We start from the raw sequence: 26,067 nt of genomic DNA, 5'->3' as shown, positions 1-26,067 counted from the left end.
GGCTCCCCGCTGAGCAGAGAGCCCGATGTGGGGCTCGATCCCAGGACCCTGGGATCATGACCTGAGCTAAAGGCTTAACCAACTGAGCCACCCAGGTGTCCCTGAAATTTTCAATATTTTTTTGACCACCTTAATATTCTACAATAAAGCTAACCATCAAACATAAAATATCATGTAAAAAGAGACACATTTTTTTCTTTAGAGGTCTCAGATGGTTTACCTGAAACTCTAGATTTTCTATGTATTTGAATTTTAGATACATTTTACAAAAATTCTGATGCTTAAAAATATTTAAAATGTTATTTACCTTGATTATTGACTTTTGGGTTCGGCCTTAAATTTCACTCTTGCGGCAAATGCCTCATTGACCTCATTGGCCCTGGAAGAGAAGTTCAATTCCCTTAATTAAAGAAATAACCTATTCTTCATGCTCAAACCCATTGTAAACGCTTTTTGAGTGAGTGAATGGTTTAAAACGGTAATGGTTCGCTGAACCTGCCCAGCCCGGTCTAGAAATGTAACCCAGCGCGCAGGAGAGACTCGGGAGGCCGCCTTCTGTGAGTCTGTCTCCTCCCACAGAGCCCTCTGACGCTTCTGGTTCCCCAACGTGCGGTTCTTCCCGCACACCTGGGATCCCCCACGACGCCGCGGGGCGTCGAACCGGGCAACCGCACGCTGACCGCCGCGTCGGGTCCCGCAGGTCAAGCGCCGGCGCCCACGAGACGCCCCCGCACTGCAGGCCGCGCGGCTGGCAGGTGCCCCGGCTGCCAGCGCCTCCGTCCGGGTCGGCGACGACTCAGAGGCTCCCACGAGCCGCTCCTCCGCCGACTCCCTCCCTCGCTGGGCGCGCACAGCTGAGACGCACTTGGTCCCTCGGCGTCTTCGAAGCCGTGAAAGGTCAGAGAGGAGCGGCCGAGAGGGGCTGCCTGGAGCCGGGTCCGGGCGGCTCCCCGGCGCAGCAGCCCCCGCCCCTGAGGAGCTGGGGTGCGTCACCCGCCCTCCGGCAAGGTGGACGTGTTCCCTGACCCGGGAGCTCTCGGAAGCCCTTGCTCGGGGATCTGCCCCGCGGTAACCAGTGGTTAACTCGGTGCGGCCCCACGCGCGGCCCCGCGGACGCCCCCCGCCCCCCGCGCGCCCGCGCTCACTCCCCTCCGCGGACCCCAGCTCGGTCGCAGGCAGGCGGGTTTCCCTTCCCCTCCCAGCCCGCAGGGTGGGACGTCCTGAAGCTCCGTCCTCCCACCGCCTCAAGCAAGCTGGAGTCTGGCTCGGGGGAGAAGTTCCTGCGGGGACAGAGGACGAGGGCTCCGGCTCCTGCTCCAGAAGCGAGGACGTCTTCCTGCCGCGGAGACGGATCTGCCGGTCTCCTCGGGGCGCTAGACTTCTGATTTGTAGGAGGGAGCGGCCTGGGCAGTCAGGCCGGGCATTTGGGGTGTGTCCTTGCGCCCCTGCCCCGGGAGGTGCCGTAGGCCTCCCTCACCACTGCTCCATCCATCGAGGGGGTGTCTGCGCCGGCTCTCCCCTCCCTCTCTCCCTCTTTCTTCCGAACGCTCAGTCGAGGGTCATGAAAAAAGTCTTACGCGTGAGTTCAGTTTCTCTCGGTCCAGTGTCCTCCGCTACTTCCACCTGCGCCACAGCCACACTGGCTGGGCCTTTCAGAATCTGCTAACATTTGAGCTCAGGTGTTGCCCACAATGTCAGGAGCTGGCCCGCAGCCCTCCTCTCTGCTGAAGGTGGGGAACTACCTGGGTATCCCATTTCTCCTTGAAGGGACTTGTCCTTCCCTGGAATCCGGTTTCCTGGAGCCACTTTTTAAGTCACACGAGAAAAGTTATGATCGCATACATTATTTGGCTTTTGAGAAAATAACTTTTTCCCCCTTCTTCTGTTTCCTAGGCAGAAGCAGAAGCGGACGTAGCTTTGTTTACGGGGCTCCCACTGAGCTCCGGTGCTGTGATGAGCAATCTGTAAACATTCATTTTCGACTTCACAGAAAGATCACATGCTCCGTATTCTTATCCCCATTCTACGGAGGAAGCCACGGGTGTCTTCCAGGGGCCCAACGGTAAGTGCAGAACAAGGATTTCCACCTCACTTTGTCTGGCTCTCCAGCTCACAACGCCTTCTCTGCACTCCCCATTTCTGTCAGTGCCCTAAGTCTGGAGAGATCAGGTGGAGACATTTCTAAAAATAATTGCGAAAACAGTGGTCTAAGTCTCCGCGGAGTTGAGCACAAGATCCAGGGAAACGAAAAAGAGTGATCTCCAAGCTCAGGGATCAGGGCTCTGTGCCTGAGATGATTTCTACAACACTTCTTGATGAACAAGCAGGTATTAGACATAAAGAAACAGGTGAGATAAATGTGCCCATTTAGCTCCTTTCGACTTCTTGTATTTATTCTCCAAATTGTGCTTCCCTAAGGTGGAAGTCAGTGCTTAGTTTCCATGTCTCCCTCGCTGCTAGATTCCAGGCAAGCGAGCACCATGACGGAGGTTTGATGTGATAGAGCCCGTTTCCTAGGAAGGAAACAGCATGGGTGGGGGAGACCCTGGGCTCAGAGACGTACAAACAGAAGCTCCTTGCTCAGTGTCCCTGCTTCTTACCTACATGTCTTCTGGAAGCTGGACACGGCTTGGGGGCAGATCAGTGATGTAATTTTGGTATCGGTCTCGCCCGCTTTGCCTTCAGCCAGATGCTCTGTCCTTCCCAGAGATTCTGGGAACTATCCAGTATCTGCTAATGAATGCACTTGCTGCTCAACTGAGTGAGAGTGGGCTCTGCTGGTTACAGCTCAGACCCGTCTGAGGCAGAGGCATTGTGGGGAGAGGTAATAATCAGCAAACTTAGAAGGGAAAGAACGTGAGACACTCAGAAACCTGGAGCTGTGGGCAGGAATTAGGTGTTATTGGAGTGGAAAGTGAGAGAAGAGGCACCTGGGTGGTTCAGTGGGTTAGGCCTCTGACTTCAGTTCGGGTTATGATCCCAGGGTTCTGGGATCGAGGCCCACATGGGGCTCGCTACTCAGCAGGGGGCCTGCTTCCCTCTCTCTCTCTCTCTGCCTGACTCTCTGCCTACTTGTGATCTCTGTCAAATAAATAAATAAAATCTTAAAAAAAAAAGTGAGAGAAGATACTAGAGATATTGACAGGTGTCCTATGACACACTCTGAGTTGTTTTAATCAGGAAGGTGACAGCGTTAGATGTGTGGTTTAGGGAAATCACCCTCGCAGCTGTGTGGAGAATGGACTCAAAGAAGATACCAGGGGCACAAGAAGAAAGGGGACCTGCCGGGAGACAATTGTGGAAACAACAGTGAGAAATCATGAGTCTCTGAAATGTTGGCTCTCGTAGAGATGAAGGGTACAGGATGCAGTAGGAAGGTATTTGGCAAGAAATTTGTGTTTGGCTGGATGTGAGAAAGATGCAGAAAGGGGGTTCTAGAATGACACCCCTGCTATAATGTGTGAGATTAGGTAGACAGTACTGAGCCTGAGATAGGGAATTTAAGAGGAGGTAGGGATGTAGAGTAGAAGATGAGGTGTTTCAGCTGAGAAGTCAAAAAGAAATGATCCATATGAGGTTGGATGGGTGGGACCGAGTGAAAAAGAGAGATTTCTGAGCGAGTGGCGCATGCATGATTGTGACGGTGGTCAGATCAACCAAGTGGATTATGGGCTATGAGACGTGATGGGGGAGGATACAACACTGGGCAATACCAGTTAATTTGGTTGGAGGAAATGAGGAACATAAAACAGATGGAGAAAGAATAAATAGTGAATTAGGGGGGAAACTAAAGAATGAAGAGATTGGTTGGTTTAGTTCCCTATTGAAATGTTCAGTTACTATGGGCATGTGAGAAAGCTCTTTCTTTTCAGTGACTAGGGTATGAAAGGAAGGAGGGAAGTCAGTCATCATTTAGAGTAAGATGAACAGGTGAATGATCCTAAGATTGGCCACGTGTCTGCTGGTGTGGGTGAGTTAAATCCCACAGGCAGGGACCGATGGGAAGTCAAGAAACTGCAGGGCTGGGGCTAAATGAAGTACCTCCACCAGCTTTGAAGTCAGTCAAGATGTTACTAGAACACGGGTGCAGGGCAAGAACGAGCCCAATGCCCAAATCGTTGAATGTGGAGCAGTGGCTGAGAATCCAGCAGACACAATGGACAGGTGGGTGGTCCATTTGACAGCATGGTGGGGGGCATATACATAAAAAAGGAGGGTCTGTACCCTTGGGGTCAGGGTGTGACTGCCAGGATGGTCATTCCTCTACCTTCCAAGCTGGTGGTATGTGGAGGGATGACATCGGGGCACTGGGCCATGCTCTGGGGGACAGGTTGAAGATGCTGGGAGTGAGGGCACGAGGGAGAATGGTGTCAAGGTCAGGGAGAGAGGCGGACAGTGGGAAGATGAATGGGAGGAGGAGAAACACAGGAGTGTATTGAAGGGCAATGTGGGACGAGAGAGGGACAGTATCCCTGTGAGGCTGGGACAAAGAGGCAGTGATTCACGGAGCCACCACACGGTAACTGCGCTTAGATTTACAGACAGAATACCAGTGGGAATCATGACTCTGGGAAATTTCTCAGACAGATGGAACTCATCAATTTCAACTCTTTAGACGTCTGAAAAATACCAATTTTAGGTGACTGAAGGATTAGGTCATTCTTTAGGAGAAGCCAGCTATGGCTTAAGTTGTTCCAAATCTCTTCCTTGTTACCAAATGTTGAGGGCATTCATGTTTATGCTGGAGAACTCACTTTCTCCCGAAACTGGAGAAACCGTTGTCTCCTGACAACTTTTTCCGAGGGTCTCCACTCAGTCCTTTATTCATTTAGCCAGTCAGTTCATTCAGTCATATATTGAAACTCTGATTGCCATGACTACAGACCTATTCTGCTTGAGCAATAAATCTCCAGAAATTTTCAGCCGCTGCTAGATGTTTAGGAACTTTAGAAGTGTTGGTCCAATGAAAAGACAGGGAGAAGGAAATCATAATCATCTGTTTGAGCAGGCTCCCATTGAGTTCAGGATTCCAGGATTCCAAATATCCTAAGTCACCCCCTCAAGGGAGCCATGATTGAGGTATTATAATTTAATATTTATAAATTTATTTATGTTTATATTTTAATCTTTACAATTATAGAATAATACATAGGTATAATATAAATATTATATTTAATATCAACATTATCATTTATTATATAAATTTACTTGTCAATAAATTATTGATAGATAAATAGATAAATTTATTCTTATATATAATATAAAATTAAGAAAATATATTATGTATACTATGTAATGTGGTATAAATATAATACAAATAAATACAGATGTTATATAATTTAATATTCACAATATTTATAATTATATATTTATATAGGAATTTAATTATATATAATAATATATAGTAATAATATTTATAATATTAATAAATAAAATATTTATGTATGTATGTATCATAGAGGTCCTCTCACACCTACCATCTTCTCCAGATCCAGAAAACATTTGAACAAGACTTCCCTCTTTGCCATGTGGAAGGACAAGTCCCAATCTAGATTTCTGCCCATTTCTGTGGGAAGGAGACATGTTATTAGCATCAACCCAAATATGGGATTTAGAATTTTTTCCTTGACTCCCTTTAATCTGACCACAAGTACCAGCCTGCAGCTCATAGGAAAATTTGTAAGCAGGTCGTGGGAAGAGGAATTTATCAGACATTAATTACACACCTAACAGTGGAAAATCATTTGTCAAACAGCCCTGTTCTCCTTAGTTCTTTGGGCCACCCAGGGCTGTACTACTGGCCTTTTGCCAACCTTCTGCTTTATGTCTCCTTTGCCTTATCTCTTATTTGCCTTCACTCCCCTGCCCACCTGCCGTTTCCTCCAAAGACAGTAAAATCAGAGCATGATCAATAAACAGGTTATTCTATTTCATGGGAAACAACTTAGTTCTCTGTTATTTTTGAGGTATAGTTTCCAAATTTCGTCTTTCGCTCTTATTGATCGACATCATTTCTTAAAGCAGCACAGTCCCCTTTCGACAAGACCACTGGTACCAGCTGTTTAGGAACTCCATACGTCTTCCACCTACCACACTGGCATCTGGTCTGACAACTGCTAAGCACGGTAGCCTGCCACACCACCTGAAATGAAAAGCTGTTTATGAACGTGCTTGGGAAGGCACACTTTTCATGCAGCCTCATACTAAGAAGACAAAAGAATCCATACAATTCCAATCTGTCTTTTCAGAAACTCCCCCAACGTCACTTTCATTTAATGCTTATTTCTAGTTGGACTTCATGGGTGTTGCAAGTTGGGATATTCTGTTCTCTGCGAAAATTAGTAGAGCATGGTTTTTCCCGTGCATACTGATGTAATAGCTGAAGTTGTGTTAATGCTTTGACAAATATGTATTTTATACCTACCGTGGGCTTTGCCTTAGGGGACTGGATGAATGAGTGGACGGTCAGCAGGTGGTGGGACCAGGGAGCCACCCAAAGCAAGCCTGAAGCTAGCACTGGGAAGGGTAGGGCTGGCATTTTTAATAAGTAGCTATCGCCTTGAGTGTAACCAAGTGGTTCCCCTGAGGGTCCTTTATAGCTTTCAAATGCGGTCATTGTGTACATTTAACCAGCTGATATAGCTTCAAAAGTGGTTTTACCAGATTCAGGAAATTATGTACTAGATGGTAGTCTTGCTTGCTTGATAATTTAGTTCTTTATGGAACATTTAAGTTAAATGTTCTTAATTTAAACATAAATGTTTTAAAATCACATTACCTAGCTTTATAGCATTTCCTCAGATTGGAGCCTGGAGAGGGTGTCCCATTGTACTGATTTTGGTTTTGGCAGAATTATTCCATGAGAAAGAGAAATTTCACTATATGATACTATTACTAATATAGAAAGAAAACAACACAAAACAAAAAGAAGAAATTAAACTATGAGAAATGTAACTTTTTTAATGTTGCTTCACTTACCCACTCCAAGACTTAAATGAAAGTGCTCTTTAGAAGAATAGGTAAAAACCAAGCCAGAATCCTGGTTTGGGTTATTTAATTACCTTAAGACAATTTCTTTAGCTAAACAAATTATTCTATAGGTAGGTACAATTACATGGAATAATGTCTCCTCTGATCAGAAATTAGACAGGTCATGTTGTTTTGTTTCTTAGCCACAGTCCTACCAGTGAGATGGACATAATGAAATCAACCATCCTTCAGCTTTTTTGAGTTGGGGGGGTGTAGAGGGAGAGGGAGGAAAAGTACCAAGCCGACTCCATGCCCAGCACAGAGCCCAGTGTGGGGCTCCATCTCACAACCCTGACATCAGGACCTGGGCTGAAATCAAGAGTTGGACGCCCAACCCACTGAGCCACCCCAGTGCCCCCAGCCTTTGTTTTGACCTGTTTACTTAACATGCATGCTAGGGACTGTTAATGAGGAAAGATACTTTCTTCTTTCACTCAAATTAATTCGATTCAGTTCATTAATTCATTCAACAAATATTTATTAAGCACCTACAATATGCCAGGCACTGTGCTGGGTGCTGGGGATACAACTGTGAACGAGACAGACACAGTCCCTGCCCTCAAGGAGCTTACAGTCTAGACAGTATACAGACAAGTACACAGGCAAGTACAATGCAGGGCATGGCAAGTGCTGTGATGGGGAGAGAACATAAGAAGGGCACCTAACTTGGTCTCGGAGGCAGCAGGTGGCGGGTCATCATGGAAACCTTCCTAGGGCAGGTGCAATTCGATTTGGTACTGAAGGAGGAGTCCAAGTTAGTCAGGGAAAAGAGACAGCCCTGGGAAAGAGTGAATGCAGTGTCCTGTGTGCTGCTTTCGAGGTGAGCGGGGGGGGGGGGGGGGGGGGGTTGGGTGAGGGGAGAGATGCCCAGGAGAGAGGAGTAGGGACCAGGTCGTAGAGGGACTCATCTGCTCTACTTCAGAGCCGGGGACTTTTCCTGAGGGGACCGTGCATGTGAATGTATCATCAAACCTGCGCTTTTCGTGATGTTTCTTACTGCGAGATCACGGGGTAAAGGGGGTGGAAATCTCCAAAGTAGAAGCAAGGTGGTTGGTCCTTCACCTTCTCCAACTTTATCTTGTGTGATGTCGCAGCCTGTGCTCACTGCTGCCCATCCAGGGGCACGCATGCCTTTGACAGTCTATGGACACGCACCGGGTTGGACCCCTAAGGCTCTCCATGCCTTCTCCACCTGGGGAAATGGAACTCGTCCTTCAAGGCCACACTTCCAAAATCATCCTAACTTGTGCTTTCTGGCAAGATCTCTACGTAGGGTGATGGTTAGCTGTACTCTAGTACTCATTTATTATTTCTGATGATCCAAACCTTCCTTTGAACCATGTTAATTTTATCCATACATAACATAAGGTGGGTTTGGGAAACAAACATCGGTATAATTTTCTTCACCATTTCCAGTTGAAAAAACAAGGACAAATTCTTCTTCTTCTTTTTTTTTTTTTTGGTCTACCACGAACTTCTATCCGTGCCTTCAAGCAATTTAAATGGAACAAGGGGAATGGGGGGAGAAGCCCAAGAGACATTATTTTATGCAGCAAAATACAGTCAAGTAAAATTCCAACACAGGATTACAAGGTATGTTGCTGTTAATGACAACGGATCGTTCCCCAATTCAAACACGCCATCTGTGACAATTTCACCTGATCACAAGGCAAACATCCGTAAAAGAGGGTAAGCTTATTATATGGAAATAATAAGAGCTAGCTACATGTTCCGATATGGCCCACACTTGACTTCTACAATCCTTCCTACATAGTCTTACAATTTCTCAAATAATTTTTATTCACAATAGGAAACAAACTTTAAGCTCTGTAGATAGTGTAAGAAGGTCCATTGTTTTATTCTTTTTGGTGGGTACAAAAACCACAATTTTGTACACAGAATGAGATTATAAATAAGATCGATACCATGAGTGACCCATAGTCTCTTCTGACTCTACGTCGTGGACTGATGATTTCACGGTAACATTGTCTTCGTGTTTGTGTTTCTGGTAGTGAGACAAACGTGATCTGTGGACACTGACTCATGTGACAGAGTGGAGGTTACGGCAACAAGGAGATGACCAACGGCTTTTATATTTAAAAAAAAAAAGTCTCTAAAGTTTATTACAGTGATGGCATTTATATCAATTATTGCAATGTACTGTTCCCTAAGATGGTTAGAAAAAAGGATTGTGTTGTCCTCTACTGGATTTACATCAGTTAAAAAGCAAGCATGTTTCAGTATTTTTCTCCAAAGTAAGTGTAAATACTTCCTTTAAATTTTTTCACAGGATTTACACGAGTGTGGATTACTTTCCGACCACAGGTACGTGATGCGTTTTCTCGGCTGGACAGTTGCCCACGGACCACGTGGGTGTTCTGGAGACGCACGTTAGCGTGTTCACGGACTTCTCTAGCTAGTTTATCCCTTGCGGTGAAGACAGGCCTTTTGGAGCAAGAACTTCACATTTGGACGCACTAACTCGCAAGTCTGATTAGTTTTTAAGTCCACTCGAGTGAGATTTGTTGCTGTTAATATGCCCATCCCAGCTCCCCCCTCCCACTCCCCGAAAAACCTAAATTGTGAGTTTTCCTGATATAAAATCTGAGTTTGGGTTTCCGAGCTGAGCTCATGCACGCGTTGCTGCTGCGGAAGTGGGAGCATCAGGACGCGGAGGCCAGAGGCCGGGTCCAGGGCACCTGCTCAGCACGCCCCGGGCTGCGCTCCCGTCGGTCACCAACACAGTTTGATTAAGGCACTCAATTATGTTTTTGGTTTTTATGGTAGGTCCGATGCAATGACAGCCAATCCTGAACTTTGTCTAATTGTAGTTCCCGTGTGTACAGCCTTGGGGCAGTCGGGCGTCAAAACACGGCCGTTCTCACCTACGCTCCCAGTGATGGATAATCTGGCTTTGTTTCTTATGGCTTCAGAAAAGGTCAGCTGGGCGCATGGAAAGGAAACAGAGAGAGTGTAGACTGTTACAATGTTTCTGTTTCTTTGACAAAAGGCGACACAGCAAACACCAAGATATCAATAATTAGACATCTGCATTTTTTCCCAATATTCTTTTGGTCATGGGAAAACTGTGCATTATAGGAGAGGAAAGCTCAACTATAGCGAAGAATGAACTGGGTCCAGGGTTTGCAGTCCTACCTGTTCCGGAACTAATTTTGAAATCGTCAAACTAGGTTTTGTTTGGCCGATCTGGGTGGGACAAAGTTTTCCCCTTGGGGTCCTCTACATCCTAGCACTTGTGGTCTGGCTTAAAAATCTCTTCTACGTTAGACAACATTTTTAACTGAGTCTCTGGCTCTCGCTAGAATATGTCTTTATGGCGGGGGCATCATCCTCAAAACTGGGATGTGTTGTCGAAACAAACTATAGACTATTCATGGCAGATCTTCCCGTCTTCAGAACACAGATCTATCCACAAACACCTTCATTCACCCACACCAGGTATAGACGTGACCCAGAACAGCACAGTCACATCAAGTCCATCCAACGCCTACCCTGGAAGCTGACTGATACTTTCGGAAGCGCTAAGCATTTCAAGGGGAAGCACTGAAGGGGAGGATGTTTCCTCACCAACTCACTGCTGGGGGACTTCTCAGACTGAGAGTTATGGGGTCCGGTCTCCAAAATCCTCATTAAATTCCTGTTCTCTGTCATGTTAAGTCAGTAGGAGGTAACAATATTACACAGAAGAGAAACAGGCAGTGTTAGTATGTAAATCTAATTACTCCTTGTTCATTGCCTTTACATTTTTTGTAATAACTGAATTTTAATATTAACTCAAGAGGAAAAGCAGGCAAACAAGATATTGCCCAAGTTTGTTATGGCATAGATCATTTATTTCTCTAAGTTATATCTTAATTCCCTGTGGTGAATTTAAGTTTACCTAATTCTTTAGGAATTCCACCCCTGTATGAGTCCCACTCTGGAACTTCAGTATCAGAATGACTGTGTATTAAATAATGAAATTAGTGATGGGAGCAGAAAATGGTATAAGATCAAGGTTTAGAGATCGGATACCCTGATAAAATCAAACTGCTAGTTAATGACCGGAGATAAAAACCAAGGCCATTATCATAGTGCTTCTTTAGCAAGTAGTCTAAAAAGGTCAGAAGTCAGGATACGATCTCCACAGAAACTACACATCACTAAATTAAAATGAACCAAGACCAAAGTCTGAATTTGTTACCTCAGATTCATTTTCAACATTTAACATTAAGTAAAATAGATAAATATTTTTTTAGAATTTACTGGTTTAGTTTTGTTTTCATTTTCTTTTTTGAAGAAATGCAATTAATAAAAGCATTATAATTTTTGGAAGGGATTTTTTTTAGAAGGCTCTTGCCATAAAATTTATTTTCGTTTCCTTTCTTTTCTTGATTGCCTTTGCAAAGAAAGGAAAACACCCCAAACAGGAATCATATGCTCTTAAGTAATCTGTCCTTTTCTGTAGAAGAATGCAACTGAAAAGAATAGTTAATAAATCTTTGACAGCTATTTTCCCTTTAATCTTAGCATTCTTCATTCTTACTATTTCTTATACTTGTATCTCCTGCTTCTTCCATAAAATGTCATTTCTATTCAGCTTGCTGTGAACCCAGTGAGGCTGCTCAGACTGAAAAACATTCTTATAAATTTACACATGGTCTGGGTCTGTTTAGATTGTTGAGGTTAAAGGCTATGACCTTGGGACGCCTAGGTGGCTCAGTCGATTAAGCGGCTGCCTTCGTTCGGCTCAGGTCATGATCCCAGGGCTCTGGGATCGAGTCCCGCAACGGGCTCCTTTCTCAGCGGGGAGCCTGCTTCTCTCTCTCTGCCTCTGCCTGTCTCTCTGCCTACTTGTGATCTCTGCCTGTCAAATAAATAAATAAAATCTTAAAAAAAAAAAAAAAAGGCTATGACCTCAGTTGTAAGTGCTCCTGTGAGGGACAGTCACTTTTAGAGTAAATATTATCTATATTGAAGGTTTCAGGGTATGTTTTTGGGATTTAAGGACAATATTATTTAGATTATCAAAAATTTTGTTAATTGTGGCCAACAGTCTTCTTAGGTGCAAATCATTTCATTCACCCTGAATGCCATTAAGTTTTTTTAAAAGTCATGGGTAGGAATGCTTTGTTTTTATTTGAAATTTACTGTCTTAGAAATTTAACCCTAACTGTAGGGGCAATTTGTGATACATTGTAATGCCAGGTTCTGACTCCAAAAACATTATTACATGAAACTGTATGTACATAACCTGGGAATTTAACTCTCTTTAGCAACTTCCCAGGTTTTGTCAATTAACTGGCATCCCTGAGTGTTTCTAGAATTTCCTAATTTTCTTTTCTTTGCAACCTTACCCTTGGACCTTGCTGATGGTTGGTTGGAATGCTTTTGCTTTGCCAAAGAAAAATCAAAATGTAAAAAAAACAAAAAACAAAAACAAAAAACCCAAAAAACAAAAACAACCCCCCCCAAAACCAGAACAACAAAAAACAAACCAAACCAGAAAAGCCTTTTCTTAAGACATAAGATTCATTCCAGAATAAAATCCAAATAATTGACTCTTAAAACTTGTCACGAGTTGTTTTTCTCAGTTTGGGATAATCTCTCCTCCACTGTATAATTATTCAGGTAACAGTATTTGTCTAATGGTCAAGAGACCTCGACAGTTTCCTTGCTTGTTTTGCTATCAGGAGACAGGCTCAAAACATTCTGATCTGAGTGAACAGAGGGTCTTGTTCTTGATTCTTTTACATAAAATTGGGAAAGAACCATGTGGGGCTTATCTATGTATAGTTACACTCAGTCATCCACTGATTTCTAGATTATGGAAAAAAGCTCAAGAGCTAGATCTTGGTAAAAGGGAATGGCTTTTGTTCTTTGTTTTAAGATATTAACAAAGTGTTTCAATAGCTTTTGTAATAATAAATACCAAAAACAAGGGTATTTACCTGGCATAACCTCAGATGTACAGCTTATGAAAATTATATTGTGTTTCTGACTCTCGGCTACGTCAAGCACTGCATGTCTCTTGCAGGTTCAAAGGCTCACTTACCGTTGAAATCAGAGTGAGCAGCCTAGTCAGTTGACTATTATATGTAATTTTAGAAAATGGGTCTTAGAGGTCTGATTTTAGGAAGAGCAATAACAAATGCTTTCAGATCTTATTTTAAAACTCCTTTCTATCATTTGAGGAAAAAAGTAGTGAACACTTAGATTCTTAAAAAATTATTTCCATTTCCTACATTTCACTGAATATTTACACTGTTTTATTGTGATACAGTGAGAGGATGTGAGTAAGTGGGGCTGCTCTGGTCTACTTATAAGTCAAGCACAGAGAGTCAATTATCATACAGTTTCACTTACTTGTGGAGCATAAAGAATAACACAGAGGACATTGGGAGAAGGAAAGGAAAAGTGAGTTGGGGGAAATCGGAGGGGGAGACGAACCATGAGAGACAAAATGAGGGTTTTGGAGGAGAGGGGCATGGGGGGTTGGGTGAGCCTGGTGGTGGGTATCAAAGAGGGCACGGATTGCATGGAGCACTGGGTGTGGTGCATAAACAATGAATTACGGAACACTGAAAAAAAATAAAATTAAATTTAAAAAAATTGAAATGAGAAAAAAAAAGGCCATAATAATTCACTGCAATTTTTATCTTTTCCTGTGTCCTCCTAAGAACACATACATCGCTGACAGTTTTGATGGAGAACGTGCCGCTTGCCTAAAATGCACATCCGCCTTAGTGGTACTGTGAAGGTGAGAGCTGAAACCCATCTAATAAATACGAACTGGAGTCAAGACTCTGACAGTCAGTCACTCCCATCTAAAGGTCTGGCTCAAGGTACTGTCAGATGAGCAAACAGCAGGGCTTTGCTCTTAAAAAATATAGAATGATGGTTAATGTGAAACAGAATAGGAGCTAAAATTTTCTGAGCCCTTACTGGGTGCTTGGAGTTGTATACATAATCATAATCATATCAATATGATTATGCAAATACATAATTATATCAAATAATCATATCAAAACAGGCAACTGTCAAAGCATTGATCGCTTGAAATGGGTTTATGCTGACTCTGTGAGCAATTCTCCTAAAATTGGATTGTCCCAAGTAGAATTAGCCTGGTACACAGACAAGGAAACCCAGAACTGATTTCCATTTTCTCCCAAATTTCGGGTAGGATATGCTGTTCAGATCATTCTGCAGAGCAATCCTGGAGGTTTGTTTTTGTCTTTCTGCCCCTTTCAATGCAGATATCTATTGGTAACATCAAGTTTTGAACAGTGCATCCGCAGCCAAAGAAAACCGAACCACTTTGCACTGACGTTTTTCCAAAATATCCAAGCTGTAATCAGAAGCAAGCAATGCCACCACTGGACAGACAGGTCACAACACTGCAATGACGGGATGCATCACCCACTCACTGGAGTAAGCCCTAAGTCCTACCCCTAAATTTTAATACTTTCGGTTCCATATACGTTGTAACCTTCTCTATAGGTTGCTAAATTCTGAGTATTCTGCGAGGAAGTTGGGTTAAAAGTCTGTGCACTCTTTGCCACCTTCATTTTCTTCGCCTCTGCCCTGGACTTGTAACAGAACTCTATCAAAGCCACCAGCATTGCCAAGCCCAAGCCGCCAACCAGAATGTAGAAGACGCCTGCTACGTTGCTGAGGCTCAAGGCGCTCGTCTTGTCCTGGGGGAGATAAAGACAGTTCAGTTAGCTGTGGAAATGTCATACCCGGAAGGCAAAAAGAACACACGAAATCCAAACAGCTAATTAAAGCAAATGCCTAATGCAACCTGAAATTATTTACACGTATAAATCACTGATGGAGGTTTATAGATTTAAGCAGAAAGCTTACAGCTCTCAGGAGAAGTGAAATTATGATGATTACCAATAAAACTGTGTGTAATTACATTCAATAAAATTTGTAATGTTTTATCATTATTAAATATGCAGTGAAAGCCACTATGCCTAGCCATATAAAAGCAGTTATATATTTACACAGGGTGGCAGAAGTGGGCTTATTATTAAGTTTGAAAATGGCATATTTAAAACCCAGTTACATGAGAAGGGATGTCTTTTGAGTTTCCTGCCATTACTTATACTTGCAATGTCTGAAATTTCTCTTGTATAAATTTCACTTCACATTTCCTACTTAAGGAACTAAGTTTTTTGTTTGTTTTTGTTTTTTAGCTAACAGTTTCACATTTTCTTTACTGTTGCTTTACCAAATATATGTAAAAATGTGCTAGGGCAACTCATTATTTGTTTGTTCAGTCACAGGTATATGGGAAAGCTTCTAGAAAGTGTCATTTTTACATATTATACACTATTTAGGAATAACTATGTATGCATCACAGTTAGGGAACTTAAAAATATACACATTACCATGGTTAACTGAGACATAAATTACTTTTGTATGGACAAATTTAGGACTATTTTTATTGATTAAAAAGTAAGATTCTCTTTCCACTTAAAAATACTTGATCAGTTAATAGTTCAGACATATTATTCTCCAGAGCTTTGGATTACATATTATCTCATAATAAATTTGGAAATACTCAAACATAAGATTAGAAGATACTAAAATTTTAACAAAACTTCAGAATTTTTTTCATAGATTGGAAATATGTATGTTATATAACGTGATTTGAGAAAGTATTTTGGGTTAGACTCCCTGTAGGATGTCCTGTGGCTGTCATCTTCCCGGCTGTACGTTTTGTACAAACTGTGATTCAGAGACTTAAATAGTTTTATTAGGAGAGTATTTAATTCAAAAAATGGACTATGTAGACGGTCCAATTAGCCATGACATTACCCAATTGGGCCAAAATTTAGGGTCATTTCATTTTTAAAATCATCTCTCATTAAATATTTATGCTTCTTTGGCTTGACACTGGGATTTGAAATAGGTGTTTCATTATTTGGCCAAGCTTGTCTCATTCCACTCTGGTTCAAAGACAGGGAAAAAGCTGATTAAAATGTAGGGATAAACCCCGAAAATGTATCCAGTGACATTACTTGGTCTCTTTCTTAACTGAATGGAGGCTCTCCTATTTAAGCCATTTACTTGTTTCACATCTTAGAATAACGAATATTTTTCTTCTTTTAAAAAAGATAAAGATTTCAAGAATCCTCAACTTGGGCTTTTGGGCACTCGTTACAGTCTATTATCTTGCTCAGGTAACTATATTCACTGATACACTGGAATGGAAACGTAACTGCACCACCGTTTACTCATACTCAGTGAATCAGGTCTCTAGATCTCTGCACTAACAAGGACACACGAAGCAGAGATCTGACCTTGAGGATATCATTTGCAAACGCTGATCTAGTAAGAGCATCTCTGTCCACTGCACATCCATCAGCGCAAAGCTGTAAGGGGGCCTCTTCAACTAAAGAGGAATGCTCAGCAACACAGTGACAGCAGACAACCTCCCAGTGCCACAGGGTGAACGTTAACCTCCATCTCTGGACGGCTAGCGGGCAGTCCCCCACTTCCTGTCTGGAGACCCCACCGGGTCCTCAAACAACATGTTTCGTGGCTCTCGCCTCCGAAACACACGAAACCCAGAAGCGCTACTCGCATGAGTGGTAGGTGAGCCTGAGGATCCTAGAAGGACTTTGGTCCCTGTAGGTGCTCCTGCGGTTAATCTGGGCTTGCACCCAAGCCTGAGCAGGGGGGAGCGGGCTGCAGTCTTCCGAGACGGCATGGGCCACGCTGGGCGGGTGAGTGGGTCGTGCCCTGTGACAAGCGCTCGCGGCTACGGCTCTGTGAACACAAGGGGGCGCCCCGGAGGGCGACGACTGACCTTGCTTCCAGAGTCCTTGGGTCCACATTCACCTTTATCGTACCACCACTTGTTTTTCAGCTTGTCTAAGACGCCTGCCTCACTGAGTTTCAAAACGGCAAGGTTTACAGGAGTTCTTCACGTGGAAAATAACATAAATAACATTATATATGTTATTTTATGTTATTCAAGTCAAACTACATTAGAATCGCATGGCAAAGTGACGGAGCAGAGGCCACAGGAGGCTCTGTGTCTCGTGCGGAGGCCCAGGTGGAGAACCAGGCCGGCGGCTGGGGCCTGCTCCATCACTTTAGGTAACAGGTGCATACTGCTAGGGAGGAGGGGTAAATAAAACGTATGCAATTACTGTGAACCCAAAACTATTGGCTTGGAGAGCGCTGCTGGAGCGTTTACAAGGTTCCCAGCAGGACGGTGGGAGTCATGCAAGATTTGCAAGCTCCGCATGCCCCCACCCCCTTTCGAAATGAATGGCAGTGGCTGCAGATGGACAGGCTGGTGTGCAGAGATCCTGGCTCACACTGGTTTGGGCTCTCCCTACACTGGGGTTCAGCTGGCGGCATTTACTCTATGCCATAAAAGCAGGTCTACATGGGTTGGAAGAGAAGGAGGGTGCACGTGGTACTGATAAAGGGTCCAGGAAGGTCCTTAGAAGACAGAGATGTGAATCGTGAAAGTAGCAGCCCATGCGGACACTCTAGTTCTGGATTGTGGTATTTCACCTAAATAATATCACTATCTCGAGTCTATCACATTAACATGCTGTGTGTACAAAGGGGAGGGACTAGAATGTACTCCACGGATGCTTCCCACCAGATCCATGACAGGCTCAGGGGAACCGAGGTTTTTATGAACAAACTCTAGTCCTATAAAACCTCACTTTTCTACCCTATTTGAGTCTTTCGGTACTCAATGTTATATAGGGAGTCTCAAAGAGGAAAAGGCCAGTCATCACCATCTCAGTGTTCCAAGGAATCTAAGAACTCTCTCGGTTTTCATTCCCATGTGAACACCTCTGTTATATAAAGTAAAAGTCCAAGAGGATGGATGGGAGTGGTACCTCCGGACATGCCCTGTTCTGTTTCCGTGCTTGGCTGGTTTCTCCTTCTCTTTGCTTCTACAAATATTCGGAGAGAGATTCATTGAATTTCTCTTGACATTTCTAAAGCTGCCCCAATCATTTTGTCTGGCTCTGTCTCCCAACACCTCACTTTTTCTAGGAAATTTTGAGTGCACTTGGAGAGACACGACGTGCACTGATTTGCTAGGGGATTAATTCCATAAATCTAACTTAACTGCACAACTAGGCAATACAGTAATGATGATGGTGATGATGCCAGCTAACACTGATGGAGCCCTTACTAGGTTCCAGCAGGTGTCAGAAGCATTTTATATGTTTGGATACTATGATAACCTGCATTTTACAAATGAGGAAACAAAGGCATGGAGAGATTAAATCATCTAGCCACACAGCAAGGAAGTAGCTGAATCAGGGTTTGTAATAGTCTGACTTGATAGCTTGTGCAATTAAAAACACTCACAACAGAAGAGTCAAGAAATGGTTTCTGGTTAACTGCGTTTTCTGATTAACCATTAAGCCAAAACTTTTTCTGTGGTTATGTTGTTGTTGAACACGAAAGAACACGTTCTGAGAAAAAGTTTCTAAGGTGTTAAGTTTGTCTTTTTAACTGTTTTCTCATTATGATTTAATTTTTAATATCTATGTTGTAACATCTTAATAAGCCTCGTTCCATTTAAAAAGTAATATGCATTTGCCGCATTGCTAGAAAATGACATCGTGTTTTGGAACAAAATCTAGTATGAGCACGATTTAACACTTTCTACTAAATGCCGAGTTTGGGGGTTGAGTAGGATGAAGACTTTGGTAAACTAGGGTGTTTGGTGAGTTTGGTCCCAATGTGGGCTTTACTATCTATACACCATGACTGACATTCATGAAGTGATTACAAAACCCCACCCCAGGTCGCTTGATGAGTTGTGAACTACTTGGGAATAAGAGCCTTGTCTCATTCGTCCTTGTGGGACAGCAGTTACCAAGTATTTGACTCAGAGTAGGTGCTCTGCAGGGCTGCTGTATTTAAATTATTTTGAACCCAGAGCAAGCTTTTCCTTTAATTGATATTCTTAAGAGTGTTGAGGTCCCCACCAAAAGCCTTTCTAATACGTGCACAGGTGTATTCTATGAGCCTACACTGCACTTCTCGACTAGGGTGCTCCGGGAGGAGGACTTCATGCTGAATGCTGCAAAGGGAAGGAAAAGAAAGCAGAGTTTCTTTCAGTTTCTTCTGGAAGGGATGTCCTTAAGATCCTACCTTTCCCCTTCTCCCTTCACTTCTACCCTTGCCTCTTTGTTCCTTCTGCTCTCCACCACAGGAGCTGGTTTTGGGGGCTGTGAGTAGATTAGAATTTTGAATTTAAGATATTCATTGGGAACCAAACTCAAGGGTCAACTGGCAGAGTATTGGGCACTGAGCAAGGAATGTGTTCCTGGGAGATCGCTGGCTTTTGTTTGCCGCATTTTTTTCCTGCTTATGAACTTTTGGTAATAATCCCTTCATTCTTGCCTTGGCGTCTATGGCTGTGGTAAAGGGGAGAAGGCCACTTACAACATACTTTAAAGTCAGGAATGGGCTACAGTCTTCAAAGTGCTAAACTGGAAACGGGTATCATGTGATCTAATATAATTCCTAAAGAAGACATGATTTGGTAATCACATTTACGAAGTAATTTTTATACGAATGTCCACGTTCCTGAGTGTGCCTGTTTTTATATGCATAAAGGAAAATAAGGTATAAAACAAAAAAATCAATAATTTTATAGATCATTAATGATTACAGGCCTTGCCAAAATTTCCAGCTAGAACCAGGACTAAGTAACTCACATCAAAAATGGACATAAAATTCTGTGTACAGTCTATGCTCTGACTAAACCGTATCAGATTCATCAGGGAGGAAAATGAGTTTTACACATTGCAATGATATTTTTAAATTGGTTTACTGCCAACTGGTAAACTTCTATTACGTTATTCACAAGAGTAAGTATGAATTTCTTCTGATCATAGAAAAGACCACATTGCCCTAATATTATTAAGTAAATTTTAAAAAATGGATTTGGGTACCCCAAATCCTGCCTTTCTACTTTACTATTTTTTAAGATGCAGGACCCTTTTTCTCACTTCTTTCCTTAAATGTTTACATTTCAGCATGAAGCCTTGGCTGAGGGCAGCTGGGTCAGAACTTCACGCTCTGGGAAATACTCTCGGTGAGAGGGGTTACGAATTATTTTGTAGCCACAGGTTGTGACTAGATGTCACTGACTAGTGACTCCAGTTCAGTTTTCAGGTCTACTAAATCATGAGCTCCTTGAGAAAAAGAGAATTCTCTTTTCCCCCACAAATATGGAGCGTGGCCCGCTGAAAGCAGAAACTTAATAATTTGCGGCTGAATGGAAGGCTGGACAATGGCAAGAGGGTGTCCTGTCTCCTCAAAGGAACCCATTCATGGGTGGGCGGGGTCGGGCTTTCCATGATTTTCCCCTCTGTGAGAAGAATCACTACTAGAAAGCGGAGTTTTCTCCCAACAAGAGTCTGTATTTGAAAGTCAGACAACCTCAGATTTCAGCATGCTTGGGCCGGGGCCTCTGAATGATCATATTCCCCCCTACACGGAACTGGCGTCATTTAATTTCTCTCCTGCCTTGGCTTCATACTCAGCAAAAGCTCAAAAACTATCTTTGTTCTCCAACTGAGCCCTTCTCCTCCTTATCTCACCTCCTCTGAGGAAGATCAGGCCCCACGGGAGGGGTGAGATAACTTTAAAAAAGAAAACTAGTCACCTGTAGAAGGTACAAAACAAAAACGAAACAGCAAGTGCCTCCTAAGTTAGGTGAGGGCATTTAAAATACCGCCTTTTATCACAAATTCAGAGTCGGGCATTATTAACACTTAGATGGTGATCACCTATTTGCTCGGCGATAGTACATCAGTCAACAACCTACAAGGAATGGTTTTTAGTATGAAAACAGAACTTCTCAGGGGACACAGAACATATTATGATATCATTTGGGGGGACTATTTTATGTTGATTCTTATAACATTTAAGATCTGAGGTAACGTTTTAGAATGTATCACTTTGTAGCTCATGTTTGGTGAAGTAAGTTACTGCATACCTATGGGGACAACAGATCTACTTTTGAGAGCTACAAGGTTAGATTTACATATATTTTTTGACAACAAATATTTAGTGTCCGTTTGGTACCAAACAATCGATGGGATACAAACAGATTAAAAGCCGACTGAGCTGTCCAGCCCCTCAGTGAAATAAACAGAAGTGACTTTTCTTACACAGGCTTTTCCATTGTGCGTATGTTTCTGCTCTGCTTATTTTTCTCTGGAAAGATGTTTTAATGGACACTAAAATAGGACTTTGTTAATCATTTTTGTGGAATGTTAAGCACCGTTGTACTTCTCTTACACTGGTGATAAAAGTTAATATTTGTGAGCAAAATTTTTCTAATGGACTAGAAAATTTTTGCTTTTCTTTGGTGCTATCAGAGCATGTTTTCTTCTATTTCTAATTTGCATGGAAAATAGATTATGAGTGTAAATTTAAATAATTTCCTCTGCATATAAATATGTATTTACTTATGTTTTTATGGAAACTGTCAGAACACTGTAGGCAAGTTAGGGCGCCAAAATATGAAGAGTTAATACTCCTTAAGTGAATATGTGGCTGGTGTTTTTGAATGGAGACGAGCTTGAATGGGTCTCGTTTTTGGAGTTGATCATTTTGTGATTTGATCCATTTACGAAGGCAAAAAATTCTAGTTCACATGACCATCTCTGATTTAACTTGGTATGTAACGAAATGTGAGGGTTCTGGGTGGAGACATGGATTTCTGGAAGGTATTCTAGGCAGGTCCAGGTGGTGTCAAGTCATTGCTGTTACTCAAAAACACTTTGTAGGGGTCTCAGCACAAGCGGGCAAGCCAAAGGAAACAGAGTTCCCCTTGGTGTCTGCCCTCCTCCCATCACTGAATTGCCCTTTCAAAGGCTTGGATCCCTTCCTGCTTTCTACAAGGGGGTTCGCAGGACTACAGGGTCTGACCCACGACTTCTGTGAAGCCAGAGAGGTGTAGGCACTTTTGTAATGAGGTCTGTTCTTGTGCCCCCCAAATTGGTAACGGCTGCGAATATTTTTGCTTTGACAGTAATTGCATACTTGGGTTTCAAAGGGACTGGACTGGCAATTCTAGGGGTGGCGGGGGCGGGGTCCAAGCTGCGTCTCCCAGCAGATGCACCTATTACTATACATACTGTTTACCCGCTTTTGGTGACATTGAGGCTGACCTTGGAGTCACCTCCCCCGCTGCCACATTCTCCTTTGTCGTACCACCATTTGTTTTTCAATTTGTCCAAGAGGCCTTGTTCATTCAGTTTTAAAACTGCGAGGTTAACAGCATTTCTTGAAACGATAAAACATATTTTGTAAGAAACTGCACAGCTATTAAGATGTTAGAAGGAATGAGGAGTTAAGCTCTTTTAGAAGCTTCTCCCAGGCGCTAAATAAACCTCTCATTTTGCGGTCCTGCAGCCCTGTCCACCAGAGTCCAAACCGAAGGCAATGGGGACTAATTTCAAAGCACGTGAAACACGGGGTTACTTGGTGCTGCTCATTCTCAGAGCTCATTTATTCCAATAAATGACGCTGTTATCAACCAATGACATGGATTTTTCTTTCTTTTGCGAAAGAGCAGTAAACAGGAAGAACCGTGCCTTAAGCTCCTCTGCCTCTAAGAATGTCAATAGCTGAAGACACCGAGATGAAAATGCCTTCCCAGAAGGAAACCTGGAACAGCATTCCGAACAAAAAAAGCAGCCATTCATTCATTTTTGTGAACGGACTTCATGACCACAAAGAGTCCAGCTGAATTTTGGTTCCCTTTATTGTTTGCGGGAGTTTAGTTTCATTCATTTGTTTTATTTCATGGTCTCAGAATCTAGGATTGGCATGCTGGGTTCGGTTTCCTGTGCTAGAAGTCACAGGATGGTCAAGAGAAAGGGAGTAGCAGCCCTCAGGGAAAAGGTCTTATATTTGAGTTTGGTGTTGATTCTTGAAGGGTCTGGATGCTATTTAGAAACTGGGCTGGCATGGCCAATTCCACTGCTGAAATTAAGGAACTGAACCCCAGGAAGCTGGGCTGCATGGGATCGGAACTTTGCAGACTCAAGATTCAGTCTCCTCCTTGTAGGTATCTCTACCAGGGAAGAAGGGAGCAGATTCTAATGAATGTCTGAAAGGGTTAAAAATGTGTCACAGGCTTCTGCCTGCCAGGTATGTGGTTTCTTACTTGCCTTCAGGTTACAGTTTTTAAATGAGCCATTATGTCCCTCAAGAGGACTTCCCACCATTTCATGAAATTTCTGTTAAAGTGAGGGAGTGGCTTCTATATGGAGAGTTAGGGCTATGCTAGCTGATAAAACGGAGTCTGCTGATGCCTTAATGCTGTACGAGTTAGAAATAAAACATGACAGCCCCGTATTAATGAAAGCACTTGAAAACTGATTTGCAAGTGAAACGGCTGTCGACTAGTAAAAAGGGTTACATATTTCACCAGCCATCAGCCTGTGGAAGTGTTTCTTTTCTTAAAATGTGTTTATCAAATTTTATGTAAACAATGTTCATTCTCCAGTGTTGTGACAGTCTGATCCACTTGGAGAATAAACACTTCTCGCGAGTAAACCATGCACTTTGAGAGTATTAACTGTTCCGCCACTCATGAAATGCTAATTAAATAATCAGCCACTCCCACCTTCCTAGGTGCCACACTGGTGGCCTAAAATAATGCATATACTTCCCAAAGTGAGCAGTATCAGGTGGTTGGTTTAATCACCAAAAGGACCAGACAGAAATGCAAGAATGAATGAATATTCACTGAAGAGAGACCTATTTAAAAAAAAAATGTCATTGGGAGAAAGTTGTTTTAATTTATTTTGCATCTACAACAAACTAAATTTGTCTTCTAGTGATTTAAGCTGAACGACTCAAATTTTTTATTTTGGAGAAAATTATTTTTATATTCCACTTTATTTTAGCCTGAAACATTCATCTGAGATGTTTTAATGAACTGGCATCCCAATAATTTTATGAGTTGGTTTAGACCATTCCTTGGATAAAACCGAAGTCATTTCATGAGAGGGTTATTTAACAGGGTTTTTAGCCATATCCAAAGACAGTTCCACAGCACAGGAGAAAACAAAAAGCAAAATAAAGGAATGGATAAGGAAAAAAAGCTTCATGTTGAGAAAACCATTTGGAATAAAGTTTTCTACAAAATTATTCTAAGACATTGTCTTTCTAAGACCATCTAATAGGCCATGTAAAAACAGTTTAGTTTCACACCGCTATCCGTGTGTGTGTGCGTGTGTGTGTGTGTGTAACCAGCAATATTTGGTTTATAGGATACACCTGACCAATAGGTAAGTCACTGCCCAGTTCACAAATCACATTTTTCCTTCCAGAAACATGCAGCCCCTTGATAAAGTCTGCCTAATATTATTAAATGTACATTTACTTTTCTCTTAGGATGCATGGGAGGCCCCTGGTAATTAATATTCAGAAAGAGTCTTCAGGTACTCAAGATTTTTCTGCACTTGAAAACTGCCTGTTTTCTACAACTGACTACAGACGTCATGTCTGTATATAATCAGGTCAACCGACCTCTGGAGATTGCCATCTCAACTAGCATAAACCACATTAGAACATCTGCCCTATTTTATGAAACACGTTGCTTTTACATGTTATTAATTCTAAGAATCATCAAGTGACTTAAAAAATACATAAAGTTACTTCTTCGCTCATTTTGCTGGAATAGATTTAAAAGTTTTTTTTTTCTTTTTTTACTTAGGCAAGAGAAAAACCCTGAAGGAGGAAGTAGAGGCATGCTTAGGGAAGTCACAAGTACTGGGGGGTAAATGAGGGACACAGGAAGCAGACTCTCACTACAGCACGTTTTACTATTGCTTTGCAATCCCCTTCCTACCCTTCAGAGGTATCAGAGTCAAGGTCAGAAACGCAGATTAATGATCAGGGATATTCTGGTCCTGAGGAAGCCTCAGAGAAGCCAAAGTAGTGGTCCCGGCCAAGAAGATGAGTGTTAGAAAAGAAATGTGTGCCGCTCCTTACACTGATTACTCTTCTTGTCCTATAAAAGGCAGGTTTACAAATCAACTCAACCTAGTAGACTGTTGTCATTTAAAAATGAAAGAAGAAGAAAGAGTCAATGACCACATTCTTGCTGCAGGGGCGTAAACCACAACTGAGAGCCCTGGTGTGTTGAAAAGGACCTTCAATAGAGTGAAGTAGGACTCAGGTAACTTACTTCTTGCTTTTTGTACCTTTGGGGAATTCTAGGTAAGAAAAACCCTCTCCAAGTTGGCTTTTTAATAGTGGTGAGATGGTGGGGTACTTGATGTAGAGTGGAAGGAGAATGATCTTTGAGTCAAACTCCAGAAGCTCAAGAAAACTGCGCAACATTTTTTATTCCTGAAATTTCCTTCCACTGAGCTTGAGATAATGAAAAGCCATACCGCTTCGCACTAACTTCCAGGACCCGTTCTTGTTAATGAGACTCTTGTTAAGACCACATACAACAGAAGCTCAAGAATGGGAACTAAGACCTGAACTTCTACTTATTGATATTGGGTAAAGTCATCTAGTGCGGAGATTTTCTTGTTAAAAGCATCTTAATTTGGGCAAAGATATCCATCTCTTCCACCCTTTCATAAATAATTTATTATTCATTTCTGTATGTTTAGATATGCTTTTATTCTTTACTCATTATATTTACTCCTGTACCGTATCGCTTGTAATTTTTCTGATGGTGAGGCTTTAAAATGTACATCTGGGGACCCATGGGTGGCTCAGTTGGTTGGGCACTTGCCTTCGGCTCGGGTTGTGATCCTGGAGTCCCAGGATTGAGTCCCGCATCGGGCTCCCTGCTCAGCAGGGAGTCTGTTTCTCCCTCTGATCCTCCCCCCTCTCACGCTCTCTCTCTTTCGCTCTCTCTCTCAAATAAATAAAAATCTTTAAAAAAAAATAAAATGTACATCTGACAAAATATTTGTCATTTTTGAAGTTTATAATAGGAACATTTTTAAAGTTTAAGTTTAATCAATGTTTTTTATGATTCCCTGGATTTAA

General features: G+C 42.5%; 1 protein-coding gene across 1 annotated transcript in view; it reads right to left on the bottom strand.

Annotated features, from left to right (window-relative positions):
• Nucleotides 1-7,883: 7,883 nt before the first annotated feature.
• GRIA4 (glutamate ionotropic receptor AMPA type subunit 4) overlaps nucleotides 7,884-26,067 on the bottom strand; it is a 241,782-nt gene continuing 223,598 nt past the window's right edge. The window contains exons 13-15 of the mRNA XM_032838408.1: nucleotides 22,215-22,329; nucleotides 14,592-14,726; nucleotides 7,884-9,972 (exon numbers count right to left, since the gene is read on the bottom strand). Of these exons, the coding sequence (XP_032694299.1) occupies nucleotides 9,808-9,972; nucleotides 14,592-14,726; nucleotides 22,215-22,329 (415 nt within the window). The 3' untranslated portion in view covers nucleotides 7,884-9,807. The remainder of the gene's footprint in view (nucleotides 9,973-14,591; nucleotides 14,727-22,214; nucleotides 22,330-26,067) is intronic.

This window comes from Lontra canadensis, unplaced genomic scaffold, assembly GCF_010015895.1.
Source record: "Lontra canadensis isolate GAN:19392208 unplaced genomic scaffold, GSC_riverotter_1.0 scaffold104, whole genome shotgun sequence".
Taxonomy (NCBI): Eukaryota; Metazoa; Chordata; class Mammalia; order Carnivora; family Mustelidae; genus Lontra; species Lontra canadensis.
The sequence above is the reverse complement of the archived record's forward strand: the minus strand, read 5'-3'. Positions and strand labels throughout refer to the sequence as shown.